Genomic DNA, 16391 nt, shown 5'->3' on the forward strand with positions numbered 1-16391 from the left:
GGAACGCATAGAAGCTGACATAGAGAGAGACAAAAGGATCTCCAGGAATGAAACAATATTAAGAGAACTGTGTGACCAATCCAAAAGGAACAATATCCGTATTATAGGGGTCCCAGAAGAAGAAGAGAGAGGCAAAGAGATGGAAAGTATCTTAGAAGAAATAATTGCTGAAAACTTCCCCACACTGGGGGAGGAAGTAATCGAACAGACCACGGAAATACACAGAACCCCCAACAGAAAGGATCCAAGAAGGGCAACACCAAGACACATAATAATTAAAATGGCAAAGATCAAGGACAAGGAAAGAGTGTTAAAGGCAGCTAGAGAGAAAAAGGTCACCTATAAAGGGAAACCCATCAGGCTAACGTCAGATTTCTCAACAGAAACCCTACAGGCCAGAAGAGAATGGCATGATATATTTAATACAATGAAACAGAAGGGCCTTGAACCAAGGATACTGTATCCAGCACGACTATCATTCAAATATGACGGTGGGATTAAACAATTCCCAGACAAACAAAAGCTGAGGGAATTTGCTTTCCACAAACCACCTCTACAGAACATCTTACAGGGACTGCTCTAGATGGGAGCACTCCTAGAAAGAGCACAGTACAAAACACCCAACATATGAAGAATCGAGAAGGAGGAACAAGAAGGGAGAGAAGAAAAGAATCTCCAGATAGTGTATATAACAGCTCAATAAGCGAGCTAAGTTAGGCAGTAAGATACTAAAGAGGCTAACCTTGAACCTTTGGTAACCACGAATTTAAAGCCTGCAATGGCAATAAGTACATATCTTTCAATAGTCACCCTAAATGTTAATGGGTTGAATGCACCAATCAAAAGATACAGAGTAACAGAATGGATAAAAAAGCAAGACCCATCTATATGCTGCTTACAAGAAACTCACCTCAAACCCAAAGACATGTACAGACTAAAAGTCAAGGGATGGAAAAACATATTTCAGGCAAACAACAGTGAGAAGAAAGCAGGGGTTGCAGTACTAATATCAGACAAAATAGACTTCAAAACAAAGAAAGTAACAAGAGATAAAGAAGGACACTACATAATGATAAAGGGCTCAGTCCAACAAGAGGATATAACCATTCTAAATATATATGCACCCAACACAGGAGCACCAGCATATGTGAAACAAATACTAACAGAACTAAAGGGGGAAATAGACTGCAATGCATTCATTCTAGGAGACTTCAACACACCACTCACCCCAAAGGATAGATCCACCGGGCAGAAAATAAGTAAGGGCACGGAAGCACTGAACAACACAGTAGAGCAGATGGACCTAATAGACATCTATAGAACTCTACATCCAAAAGCAACAGGATATACATTCTTCTCAAGTGCACATGGAACATTCTCCAGAATAGACCACATACTAGGCCACAAAAAGAGCCTCAGAAAATTCCAAAAGACTGAAATCCTACCAACCAACTTTTCAGACCACAAAGGCATAAAACTAGAAATAAACTGTACAAAGAAAGCAAAGAGGCTCACAAACACATGGAGGCTTAACAACACGCTCCTAAATAATCAATGGATCAATGACCAAATCAAAATGGAGATCCAGCAATATATGGAAACAAATGACAACAACAACACTAAGCCCCAACTTCTGTGGGACACAGCAAAAGCAGTCTTAAGAGGAAAGTATATAGCAATCCAAGCATATTTAAAAAAGGAAGAGCAATCCCAAATGAATGGTCTAATGTCACAATTATCGAAATTGGAAAAAGAAGAACAGATGAGGCCTAAGGTCAGCAGAAGGAGGGACATAATAAAGATCAGAGAAGAAATAAATAAAATTGAGAAGAATAAAACAATAGCAAAAATCAATGAAAACAAGGACTGGTTCTTTGAGAAAATAAACAAAATAGATAAGCCTCTAGCCAAACTTATTAAGAAGAAAAGAGAGTCAACACAAATCAACAGTATCAGAAACGAGAAAGGAAAAATCACGACGGACCCCACAGAAATACAAAGAATTATTAGAGAATACTATGAAAACCTATATGCTAACAAGCTGGGAAACCTAGGAGAAATGGACAACTTCCTAGAAAAATACAACCTTCCAAGACTGACCCAGAAAGAAACAGAAAATCTAAACAGACCAATTACCAGCAACGAAATTGAAGCGGTAATCAAAAAACTACCAAAGAACAAAACCCCCGGGCCAGATGGATTTACCTCGGAATTTTATCAGACATACAGGGAAGACATAATACCCATTCTCCTTAAAGTTTTCCAGAAAATAGAGGAGGAGGGGATACTCCCAAACTCATTCTATGAAGCTAACATCACCCTAATACCAAAACCAGGCAAAGACCCCACCAAAAAAGAAAACTACAGACCAATATCCCTGATGAACGTAGATGCAAAAATACTCAACAAAATATTAGCAAACCGAATTCAAAAATACATCAAAAGGATCATACACCATGACCAAGTGGGATTCATCCCAGGGATGCAAGGATGGTACAACATTCGAAAGTCCATCAACATCATCCACCACATCAACAAAAAGAAAGACAAAAACCACATGATCATCTCCATAGATGCTGAAAAAGCATTTGACAAAGTTCAACATCCATTCATGATAAAAACTCTCAGCAAAATGGGAATAGAGGGCAAGTACCTCAACATAATAGAGGCCACATTATATTGATATGATATAATCATATGATTATATCATATGATTAACCCACAGCCAACATTATATTGAACAGTGAGAAGCTGAAAGCATTTCCTCTGAGATCAGGAACTAGACAGGGATGCCCACTCTCTCCACTGTTATTTAACATAGTACTGGAGGTCCTAGCCACGGCAATCAGACAAAACAAAGAAATACAAGGAATCCAGATTGGTAAAGAAGAAGTTAAACTGTCACTATTTGCAGATGACATGATACTGTACATAAAAAACCCTAAAGCCTCAACCCCAAAACTACTAGAACTGATATCGGAATACAGCAAAGTTGCAGGATACAAAATCAACACACAGAAATCTGTGGCTTTCCTATATACTAACAATGAACCAACAGAAAGAGAAATCAGGAAAACAACTCCATTCACAACTGCATCAAAAAAAATAAAATACCTAGGAATAAACCTAACCAAAGAAGTGAAAGACTTATACTCTGAAAACTACAAGTCACTCTTAAGAGAAATTAAAGGGGACACTAAAAGATGGAAACTCATCCCATGCTCGTGGCTAGGAAGAATTAATATCGTCAAAATGGCCATCCTGCCCAAAGCAATATACAGATTTGATGCAATCCCTATGAAACTACCAGCAACATTCTTCAATGAACTGGAACAAATAATTCAAAAATTCATATGGAAACACCAAAGACCCCGAATAGCCAAAGCAATCCTGAGAAAGAAGAATAAAGTAGGGGGGATCTTACTCCCCAACTTCAAGCTCTACTATAAAGCCATAGTAATCAAGACAATTTGGTACTGGCACAAGAGCAGAGCCACAGACCAATGGAACAGACTAGAGAATCCAGACATTAACCCAGACATATATGGTCAATTAATATTTGATAAAGGAGCCATGGACATACAATGGCGAAATGACAGTCTCTTCAACAGATGGTGCTGGCAAAACTGGACAGCTACATGAAGGAGAATGAAACTGGACCACTGTCTAACCCCATATACAAAAGTAAACTCAAAATGGATCAAAGACCTGAATGTAAGTCACGAAACCATTAAACTCTTGGAAGAAAACATAGGCAAAAATCTCTTAGACATAAACATGAGTGACCTCTTCTTGAACATATCTCCCCGGGCAAGGAAAACAACAGCAAAAATGAACAAGTGGGACTATATTAAGCTGAAAAGCTTCTGTACAGCAAAAGACACCATCAATAGAACAAAAAGGATCCCTACAGTATGGGAGAATATATTTGAAAATGACACATCCGATAAAGGCTTGACGTCCAGAATATATAAACAGCTCACACGCCTCAACAAACAAAAAACAAATAACCCAATTGAAAAATGGGCAGAGGAACTGAACAGACAGTTCTCCAAAAAAGAAATACAGATGGCCAACGGACACATGAAAAGATGCTCCACATCACTAATTATCAGAGAAATGCAAATTAAAACTAAAATGAGGTATCACCTCACACCAGTAAGGATGGCTGCCATCCAAAAGACAAACAACAACAAACGTTGGCGAGGCTGTGGAGAAAGGGGAACCCTCCTACACTGCTGGTGGGAATGTAAGTTAGTTCAACCATTGTGGAAAGCAGTATGGAGGTACATCAAAATGCTCAAAACAGACTTACCATTTGACCCAGGAATTGCACTCCTAGGAATTTACCCTAAGAATGCAGCAATCAAGTATGAGAAAGATCAGTGCACCCCTATGTTTATCGCAGCACTATTTACAATAGCCAAGAATTGGAAGCAACCTAAATGTCCATCGATAGATGAATGGATAAAGAAGATGTGGTATATATACACAATGGAATACTACTCAGTCATAAGAAAAGGGAAAATCCAACCATTTGCAGCAACATGGATGGAGCTGGAGGGTATTATGCTCAGTGAAACAAGCCAAGCAGAGAAAGAGAAATACCAAATGATTTCACTTATCTGTGGAATATAAGAACAAAGGAAAAACTGAAGGAACAAAACAGCAGCAGAATCACAGAACTCAAGAATGGACTAACAGGTACCAAAGGGAAAGGCACTGGGGAGGATGGGTGGGTAGGGAGGGATAAGGGGGGGAGAGAAGTAGGGGGGTATTAAGATTAGCATGCATGGGGGGGTAGGAGAAAAGGGAGGGCTGTACAACACAGAGAAGGCAAGTAGTGATTCTACAACATTTTGCTCTGCTGATGGACAGTGACTGTAAAGGGGTTTATAGGGGAGACCTGGTATAGGGGAGAGCCTAGTAAACATAATATTCGTCATGTAAGTGTAGATTAGTGATACCAAAAACAAAACAAAACAAAACAAAAAAGGGCAGTTCCAGTGTGGTAACCTCCAGTGAGTTCTACACAAGGGTATAAAGGGCATATAAAAGTGTAGGCAAAGGGTCTGTTTGCATTTATACAGAAGATCAATGCCTAATTGGGCTACCCCGAAAATGAACTAAGATACGATATGAAAGAGAACTTCCAACATCAGCACTCTCTGGAAGACTCATGCCAGAAGATGATCATCAAAAAACCCCAACAAAGATCCACGCACTGCTACAGCTGTAGATGCACTCATCCCACCAGCTCCTGGACTTGCCATGGGAATGAAGGAGATATCTAAGCTGGCCTGTGCATACAGTAAAACAACAAATTTGACTGGATCTATACTGTTGGAACTCAACCAAGAATTAGGAGAAGTGCAAATTGTAGTGCTCCAAAATCTTACAACTACAGACTATTTACTGTTAAAAGAACATAAGGGATGTGAACAGTCCCCAGGAATGGGTTGTTTTAATTTGTCTGATTTCTCTCAGACTGTTCAAGTTCAGTTGGACAATATCCACCGTATCATAGATAAGTTTTCACAAATGCCTAAGGTGCCTAACTGGTTCTCTTGGTTTCACTGGAGATGGCTGGTAATTACAGATATGCTTTGGTTATGTAACTATACTCCTATTATGTTAATGTGTGTGCGCAATTTAAGTAGTAGCTTAAAACCTATACATGCTGAAGTTACTCTACAGGAAGATATGTCAAAGAAATAATCAATCTTCCCATGTTTTCTTCCGCCTGCTATTTCTATAGCTTTTCTTCTTCCTTCCTAATTACAACCCTTAAATAGAATTCGTGCCTCATATCAAATTTACCGAGTATCATAATTCTTCCAAGTGGTAAAGATACCTCAAGACAAATGCTGGGCATAGAAGCCACAGGGCATAAATATGCAAAGAAATAAAAAGCTAACCATTTCAAACAATAAGGCTTCTCTCTCACTTACCAACTTTACATTTCCCTGTATGGCCCCGGAACATGACTGGTTAGCCAGAGACGGGTAAGATTCCTCAAGGGAGGAACAACCTAAGACAGGCACAGTCGCAGGGGGGTCATCAGGTGAGAAATTGGGGATCAACAGAGGTGAGGCTTAGAACCTCACCCCCCCGTTCTGAGAGAAATCTTCTGCATACGTGGATGTTTTATTGCCCTTGTCTAGCTTGGATTAACACATAGTCTACAGGCACACACCCGATCATCTACATTTGCTCTCTTACAACACTAAACTATGTTTTCTACCTTTATCTTGTATCTACCTACCACTTCAGCATTTTATTAAAAATAATAATAATAAAGAGAGAAATGTGGTATCCACATGTAAATCAAGTATAAAAACCAAATGAGTATTCATATTTGAACTGACTGTTTAGAGTTCATAATGCATGAGCAAAACCGAAAGTTTCTGTGATGACTGCCCTTGTACTCTTCACCATGTAACTTATTCATTATGTAAGAATTTGTTCTCCATGTAAGAACTTGTTTGTTATGCCTCAGAAGATTGGAGACTGACGAAAATTAGGCTTGGCGTGGATTAATGATTGTGCATTGAGCATTGACTCCCCTATACAGAATTTTATTGTCGTTAACAACCATTTGATCAATAAATATGAGAGATGCCCTCACAAAAAAAAAAAAAAAAAAGGACAGACTTCCAATGGTAAAATAAATAAGTAACCAGGATGTAATGTATAGCATAAGGAATATAGTCAAGATATTGTAACAGCTTGGTAGGGTGATAGCTGGAACCTAGAATTATGTATATATATGTTTTATCACTGTGTTGTACACTTGGAACTAATGTAATGTAATACTGTGCGTCAACTACCCTTCAATAAAAAATAATTATTAAAAAAAAAAATATTAAACAGTATGACAAATAAAGATACATTCTCCTGGAAAAAAAAAAAAAAGAACATAAGGGATGTGAACAGTCCCCAGGAATGGGTTGTTTTAATTTGTCTGATTTCTCTCAGACTGTTCAAGTTCAGTTGGACAATATCCACCGTATCATAGATAAGTTTTCACAAATGCCTAAGGTGCCTAAGTGGTTTTCTTGGTTTCACTGGAGATGGCTGGTAATTACAGGTATGCTTTGGTTATGTAACTATACTCCTATTATGTTAATGTGTGTGCGCAATTTAAGTAGTAGCTTAAAACCTATACATGCTGAAATTACTCTACAAGAAGATATGTCAAAGAAATAATCAATCTTCCCATGTTTTCTTCCGCCTGCTATTTCTATAGCTTTTCTTCTTCCTTCCTAATTACAACCCTTAAATAGAATTCGTGCCTCATATCAAATTTACCGAGTATCATAATTCTTCCAAGTGGTAAAGATACCTCAAGACAAATGCTGGGCATAGAAGCCACAGGGCATAAATATGCAAAGAAATAAAAAGCTAACCATTTCAAACAATAAGGCTTCTCTCTCACTTACCAACTTTACATTTCCCTGTATGGCCCCGGAACATGACTGGTTAGCCAGAGACGGGTAAGATTCCTCAAGGGAGGAACAACCTAAGACAGGCACAGTCGCAGGGGGGTCATCAGGTGAGAAATTGGGGATCAACAGAGGTGAGGCTTAGAACCTCACCCCCCCGTTCTGAGAGAAATCTTCTGCATACGTGGATGTTTTATTGCCCTTGTCTAGCTTGGATTAACACATAGTCTACAGGCACACACCTGATCATCTACATTTGCTCTCTTACAACACTAAACTATGTTTTCTACCTTTATCTTGTATCTACCTACCACTTCAGCATTTTATTAAAAATAATAATAATAAAGAGAGAAATGTGGTATCCACATATAAATCAAGTATGAAAACCAAATGAGTATTCATATTTGAACTGAGTGTTTATAGTTCTTAACGCAGGAGCAAAACTGAAAGTTTCTGTGATGACTGCCCTTGTATGGTTCACTATGTAACTTATTCATTATGTAAGAATTTGTTCTCCATGTAAGAACTTGTTTGTTATGCCTCAGAAGATTGGAGACTGACGAAAATTAGGCTTGGGGTGGATTAATGATTGTGCATTGAGCATTGACTCCTCTATACAGAATTTTATTGTCGTTAACAACCATTTGATCAATAAAATGAGAGATGCCCTCACACAAAAAAATAAAATAAAATAAAAATAAATAAAAAGAAAAAGAAAAAGAAAAAAAGAAAAAAGAAAAAAGAAAATATATAAACATTACAACTCAATAACAAAAAGACAATCCAATTAAAAATGGACAAAGGATCTGAAAAGACACTTCTCCAAAGAAGGTATATAATAAGCATGTTAAAAGATGTTCAACACCATTAGCCATCAAGGAAATAGAAACCAAGCCCGCAGTGAGACCACTTTACACCCAGTAAATGCCTATAATAAAAGACAGACAAAACAAGTGCGGATGAGGATATAGAGAATTGGAAACCTCATACATTGCTGGTGGGAATGTAAAATGGTACAGCCACTGCGGAAAACAGTTTGGCAGTTCCTCAAATGGTTAAAAATAAACTTAGCACATGATCCAGCGATTACACTAATAAGTATATAACCAAGAGAATTTACTAACACAGTCACACAAAAACTTGTACAAGAATGTTCATAACAGCATTATTTGTAATAGACAAAAAGTATAAACAACCCAGATGTTCAACTGACAAAGTAATCAATAAAATCTGAGCTACAAAGTACCATTGTATCCCATACAATGGAACATTATACAGCAACAAAAAGAAATGAAGTACTCACACGCTATAACCTAGATGGACCATGAAAAATTATGCTAAGTAACAGAAGTTAGCCACAGGACAACATATTGTATTATTCCTTTATATGGTATCCAAAATAGGCAAATCTATAGAGACAGAAAGTAAATTAGTGGTTGCCTAGGACTGGAGAGAATAAGGGGAAGGGGAAGGTAACAGCTAAGGGATATAGAGTTTCTTTTTGGGGTAATGGAAATGTTCTAAAATTGACTGTGGTAATAGATGCACAACCCTACAAATACATCAAAAGCCACCAAACAGTAGGCTTTAAATGGGTAAATTGTATGGTACATAATTATATGTCAATAAAGCTGTTTAAAAAAAAGTGAAGTACCTATTCACACTACAACATAGATGAATCTCAAAAACACTATACTAGTGAAAGATCACATATTGTATGATTCCAATTATATGAAATGTCCAGAACAGGCAAATCTGTAGCAACAGGAAGTAAAGTACTTGTTGCTAGGAGGTAGGGAGAAGACGGAATGAGGAGTGACTCCTAATGGGCGCAAGGTTTCTTTCTGGGGTAGTAAAAATGTTTTCTTTCTGGGATAACCAAAATGTTCTAGAATTATATAGTAGTAGTGGTTGCATAACTATGTGAATATACTAAGAACCACTAAACTATATATATTAAAAGGGTGAATACTATGCTATGTGAATTATACCTTAATTTAAAAAAATTAGGAATGTGAATCAGCTACACTTAACAGTTAATAATAGCATAATATACCAATTCACAAATTTTGAGGTTATCTGATATTTGTGCATATAATTTCATATTTCCCTTTTCTAAAATGCATGATGAAAGCAGTCTTTGGTGCCAACCTATTACCCAAAAGTGAACAAATTAGAATTTCTCAATCAGGAAATTTGGTTTTCCTTCAGGTAAAAGAAAGATTGAAAACACTAGTGTTTGTGACTACATCCATAATTAGTCTTAATACCTGTATCTTTGACACTTAAAAAATTTATGACTTAAATTCTGGGGTGCTCTTGGGCACTCACACCAAAGAATAAAAATGTACATTCACATAAAAACCTGTGAAATATACATCATTTCTTTATTCATAATAGCCAAAAACTAAACAGCCTGGATGTCCTTCAACAGGTGAATGGTTAAACAAACTATGGTAAGATACTATGAAATACTACTCATCAATAAGAAGGAAATGAACCATCCATACATGCAACAATTTGGAGGAATCTCCAGGGAATTATGCCAAGTGAAAAAAATCCAACCTCAAAAGGTTATATTCTAGTTATATAACATTTTTGAGTTGACAAAATTACAGACTTGGAAAACAGATTAGGAGTTGTTGGGGATAAGGCATGGAAGGGAGTGGTCAGGAGAGAGGTGGATATGGTTATAAAAGGGCAACATGAGGCATCTTTTTGATGGAACTGTTTAGTACTTTGACCTAGTAATGGATATACCAATCTACACGTACGAAAAAATAGTATAGAACACAGATGAGCACAAAAAAACTGGGGGCATTTGAGTAAAATTTGTAGATTGTATCAATGTCAATATCATGGTTGGGATAGGATATTACAGTTCTGTGAAATGTTACCATTGGGGAAAACTGTATAAAATGTACAGCTGTGTAAAGGGTAATCTCTCTGTATTACTTTTTACAACTTTATGTGAATCTATACTTAGCACAATAAATTTTAATTTTAAAAAGTGCAGATCAATATATATAGTATGCTACTTTTAGAGTAAAAATGGAATTACATTTGTTTGTATTTACATAAAGGTACATTGAAAGGATACTGAAAGTGATTATCTAAGGGTGGAGAGAAATGGAGCAGATGGGGTAAGAACATGACTTTCCAATGCATAAATTTTTACAATGTTTTTATTTTTGAACCACATGATCGCATTATCTGATCCAAAAATATGTAAAATATTAAAAGTATCTTCTGTATAAAAGAGATAGTAACTTAGTAAACATTCTATTGCTTGGGAAAGTACTCCAATTTCAGTTATTCTTACCTCTAACCTCTGTGTCTGATCCTTGCCCAAAAGGTCCCGAACTTCTTCATTATATATTTCCAAATAAGACACGCGAACCAAAAATCTATAAATAAAACATTTATAAGTATAAAAAATAGTGAAATAATTATAAGAACAGGTTTTAAATGTTTATAAGGCTTATACCTATATGCCTTTTTTATGTTCGTACTTCTCAATATCAGAAAATAAAAGATTCTCTTTTTACCTTGTATCACCCTCTGCTTTTGCAATATGACCAAATATGTGAGCAAATGAATTTGGAATGATTCCTCTAAGTTCAGGAACAGCTCGAACACCTTCCATGGTAAAAGTTTTGCCTGTTCCAGTTTGTCCATATGCAAAAATTGTTCCTGAAAATGATAAGGAGACTCAGTCACTTTTTAGAGTCTATGCTACAGAACAATGGCTCTTAAAATTAATTTCTTTGACAATGTAATACATTTTCTTCCCTGAATTTAAAAATTATTATAGTACAAATAACAAGTGTTGGTGAGAATGTGGAAAAAAGGGAACCCTTTTATGCTGTTGGTAGGAATGTCAATTGGTACAGCCACTGTGCAAAGCAGTATGGAGGTTCCTCAAAAAACTAAAGACAGAAATACCATTTGACCCAGTAATTCCACTTCTAGGAGTTTACCTGAAGAAAATGAAATCCCTGATGCAAAAAGATATATGAACCCCATTTATTTTATGATCATGGTATACTTTATAAGATTTTTTCTTTTTTTATTGAAGTATCATTGATATACAATCTTATATTGGTTTCACATGTACAACACAGTGGTTCAACAGTTACCCATATTATTAAATCCTTACCCCCTCAGTGCAGTTACTACCTATCAGTGTACAAAGATGTTACAGAATCACTGACTGTATTTCCCATGCTGTACTATGGTTATTTTTTTTAATCCTAAAAAAATTCATTAAAAAAAACTTTTTAAAGTAACAGCTATAAGAAATGGGGAGGGGAGGGTTAAAAAAAAAAGGTTGCAATAGTTATTACTGGTAGGTAATTACAGACACAATTTAAACTTTCTAAAAATACCTAAATTCATTCACTCACCAAATATTTACCACACACCTGAGTCCAGCATTGTGCTAGGCAACAGGGACCCAGTGACAAGACAACACAATCCTTAATCTTATGGTGTGTATAATCCTGGAGTGGAGATAATGGTCAAATAATTTAAGCCAGATGAGTGATGGAAATGAGAAACAGAGTTCTACATGGGAGTAAAGGACATAATCTAGGCAGGAGAACTGGTGCAGGAGGTAAAGGGAGGAGGGCAGGGAAGGCTTTCCAGAAGAGCTAAGGTTTAAGATACAATCTGAAATATGAAAAAGAATTAAATAGGAACAGAGTACATAGCAAGAGACAAGAAAGAGTATGGAGATTTTGAGGAAATTAAATGAAACCAAAGTGGGAGAAACAGAGATGGAAAACATGGAGACAGAGAAGAACTAAAGAAATTAGCAGGGGCCTAATCACATAGGGCCACAAAGACCAAAAGTTAAGGCTTTGAGTGCATATCCTAAAAACAAAGTGAGGCCATAGAATGATTTCTCAGTCAGAGGACTAGTATCATTTTTGTAATTTTCTGTACAAAAAAAAAATAGAAGCAAGGGGAGACAAGAAATAAAACCAGCTACAGTGCTGCAGTAGGTAACCAGGTGAGAGAGAGTGCGCACAACAGAAGGGAATAACAAAGAGAGAAGGATTTCATAGTTAGCAGTTAGGATCAACAGGACCTGGGAATAACTGCAGTTAAAAAGACAAGGAAAAGAACTGAGGATGACTTTTTAATTTCTGGCTTGAATAAGGGGATGTATGGCTATGCCACGTACAGAGGTAGTGAACACTACTAGAAGAAACAGCAGTTTGAAAGGGAAGATCATGAATTCAGTTTGGGACATACTGAGCTTTAAGTGCCTATGGTATACCCAAATGGATATGCCAAGCAGGCAGGCAGATGGATGATATTTATTTGCCATAGTGGTGGATGGGACTTCCACAGGAGACACTGTACTGTGAGAAGATAGTCAAGGAAGTGACGGTATAAATGAAAAAGGTTTCTCAACTATTAGCACTGTTCAATTACCTCAAATGTCATCATCATTTTCATATTTTTAAAAAATAAATCACAATAGAAGCCATGTTTTACACATGGGAATAAAGTCTATTTTTTCTAACGCATTAAATATTTCAAACTCTGCCATTAAGAATATACCCAATTGCATTCAAAAAGCTGAAAATATCATGAACTCATCGACTGCATTTTAGTACAGGTAAACAGCTATCATTTACTGATCATTTGCTATGTGCAAGGCTATGTATTTTACATGCATTTTTATTTAATTTTCACCTGATCCTAACAGCTACGCACTATTTGTATTTTCATGGTTTAGCTGAGGAAACAAAAGGCTTAGAGATCTTGGAGATACTGAGTTACTTGCTTGATGTCATACTAAGTGGTAGAAATAAGATCTGTACACAGTCCATTTGACTCAAAAGCCCATATTTACCAGTATGTAGTGAGCAAAACTTTAACCCAAAATTAATTCCTAGTGCAATTTCTATGAATGCATTATTCATTCATACATATATGAAGATTACAATTTTAAAAGTATATAAATCCATAATTTTAAGCTGAGGACCAGGAATCCACTGGAACAAAAGATTTGCATCTGGTTTTCAGAGATGAGATTCCAAAATTCTAGTTTTTAAATGTCAAACTTAACAAACAATATTATTGTTTCCTTCAATATGAACTTCTCTTAAAACTCCACTATTAAAATTTTTTAAAGACCTTAGATTTTACCCAGTCTCATTTTCTGACAATAAAAAATGGTAGAAGGTCCACAAAAAACCTGCACCACATTTATAACAGCTTTATTCATAATTGCCAAAACTTGAAAGCAACTAAGATGTCCTTCAGTAGGTGAAAAGATAAACTGCACTGTTAAAAAGATGTAAACTACAAAGCCATGAAAAGAGGTAGGAAAAATTAAGAGCATATGTTACTAAGTGAAAGAAGCCAATCTGAAAGTCTACAATACTGTTTGATTCCAACTATATGACATTCTGGAAAATGTAAAACTATGGAGACAGTAAAAAGATTTGGGATTGCCAAGTTTTAGGGGCGAGGGAAGGATGAATATGTGGAATACAGAGTGAAACCATTCTGTATGATACTATAATGGTAGATACATGTTCTTATATATTTTTCAAAACCCACATAATATACACCACAAAGAATGAACCCTAACGGTATAAACTATAGACTTTTGATGATAATGATGTGTCAATGTAGGGTCATCAGTTGTAACAGATGTACCACTGTGATGCAGAATGTTGATAGTAGGGTAGCTTATGCATGTCTGGGGACAAGGAATATATGATAACTCTCTGTACTGCTCAATTTTGCTATGAACCTCAAACTTCTCTAAAAAATAAAGTTTATTAATTAAAAAAAATTAATGGCAGAAGGATTATGTACTTGCTATTGAGAATCCAAAAAGTTACAGCTAAACCACAGAATAAGCTGCATTACATATTGATAATAGATATTGTAATTTCCTAATTTCCATCCTTTTTCAAAATGTTTTTCTACTTGTTACTACCAACAATTTTTAGTCAGCATAATACACTGGAAAATAGGTGAAAATCCCTTGAAATTCACACAATACTCTGTATAACATTTATTTTTAAAAATACATAAGTCTACTAATTCTGAAACTAGTGACACTCTGCTTCCAGTGAAGATGGAGTAACAAGGACCAGATTTACCCTTTTGGCTAGAATAAAGAGTTTCATATACTTCATATGAAACAACAGTTTTCAAGACAGTGGACATTGGTCAACAATGGGCTGTGATACCTGAAAGATGGAAAACAGGTGAGGTGAGCCCTACGACTCCCTAGCTTCCTATCTTGAGAGAGAATCCAAGCCTTGGAGCAGGAGAGAGAACCCAGGGATTCTGATCACCAAGGCAACAGTGGAAGCAAACTGCCCTGCCTGCCCAGACTGAGACAACTACAGATGCCAGACAGACAGATGCCCAGCCCATGGCCCACCATCCTGGGGCCCCCACAAGAATCAGGCACTAGAGAGTAAAGAATCTTGAGCTTCTGGGCACCCCTGCATGCCTTCTTCATAAAGCTATTGCTCCATAGGCCAGGAAGCATAGCAGAGACATCTAATACAAACAAAAAAACTCAGAAACCCTGAAAAAGTGAGTAGGCAGAGAAATATGATCCAAACAAAACTATAAGACAAAACCCCAGAAAGAGCTTCAAAATACAGAGATCACCAATATTCTTCACAAAGATTTCAAAATAAAAGTCATGAACCTGCTTGCGAATTTGCAAAAAAGTATTCAAGTTCTCAGGGAGGACTTCAACAAACAGATAGAAAACCTAAAAAAGAGCCACTCAGGGCTGAAGAATACAGTATCTGAAATGAAACATACAATGGAAGGATTTAAAAGTAGATTAGAACATACAGAGAAAACAGGAAATGAAAGAGAAATTAGGGAACAGGATGACAAAGAAGCTGAAAAACAGAGAGAAAAAAGGATCCCAAGGAATAAAGAAGGATAAGAGAGCTATGTGATCAATACAAATGAAACAATATTTGCATAATAGGGGTACCAGAAGGAGAAGAGAAAGACAAAGGGATAGAAGTCTCTTTAAGGAAACAATTGTTGAAAACTTCCCTAATCTGGGGAAAGAAATAGATACTCAGGTCATGGAAATACAGAGATCCCCTAACAAAAGGAACCCCAGGAAGATAACACCAAGACACAAAATTAAAATTGCAAAGATACAGGATAAGAAGAGAGTGCTGAAAGCAGCCAGAGAGAGAAAAAAAGATTACTTATAAAGATAATACCATTAGGCTATCAGCAGACTTCTCAACAGAAACTCTACAAGACAGAAGGGAATGTCATGATATATTTAATGTACTGAAACAGAAGGACCTCCAACCAAGAAACCCCACCCAGCAAAAAAATTATCATTTAAATTTGAAGCAGGTATTAAACAATTCCCAGATCAACAAAAGTTGAAGGAATTTACCACCACTCAGCCAACCTTACAGGATATGTTAAAGGAACTCCTGTATACGGAAATGAACCCAAGGCTAAATAGTTTTCACCAGTAAAAATGAACAAAAAATAAAGGTAGTAGACTAACTAATTACCAAGCAAGTATGAAATTAAAAAAGAACCAAAATCAACTATACACAAAATAAGTCAAAGGATACACAAAAAATGCAGATTATGACATCTGATACAAAAGATGTAGACAAGAAAGAAGAAGGAAAAAATATACCTTTAGATTGCATTTGAAATAGAGTAAACAGCAATTAAAGATAGACTACTGTATAGTAAGGAGCTATCCCCAAACTGGTAACAACAAAACTAAAGCTTACAATAAATATACACAAAAAAATTAATTAAAAAAAAAGAGAAATCCAATTATAACACTAAATAAAACCATCAATAACAAAAGTAGAGCATAAGAGAGGAAGAAACAGGCAGGAACTATAAAAAACATTCAGAAAACAATAAAATGGCAGTAAGTACATATCTATTGATAATTAC

General features: G+C 36.2%; 1 protein-coding gene across 2 annotated transcripts in view; it reads right to left on the minus strand.

Moving 5' to 3' along the window:
* Positions 1-16391, minus strand: part of KIF3A (kinesin family member 3A) — a 61130-nt gene that overhangs the window by 32292 nt on the left and 12447 nt on the right. For both annotated transcript variants that reach the window (XM_057490859.1, XM_036919191.2), the window contains exons 3-4: positions 10994-11138; positions 10768-10852 (exon numbers count right to left, since the gene is read on the minus strand). In XM_057490859.1, the coding sequence (XP_057346842.1) occupies positions 10768-10852; positions 10994-11138 (230 nt within the window). The remainder of the gene's footprint in view (positions 1-10767; positions 10853-10993; positions 11139-16391) is intronic.

This window comes from Manis pentadactyla, chromosome 13, assembly GCF_030020395.1.
Source record: "Manis pentadactyla isolate mManPen7 chromosome 13, mManPen7.hap1, whole genome shotgun sequence".
In the NCBI taxonomy this organism is placed as follows: domain Eukaryota; kingdom Metazoa; phylum Chordata; class Mammalia; order Pholidota; family Manidae; genus Manis; species Manis pentadactyla.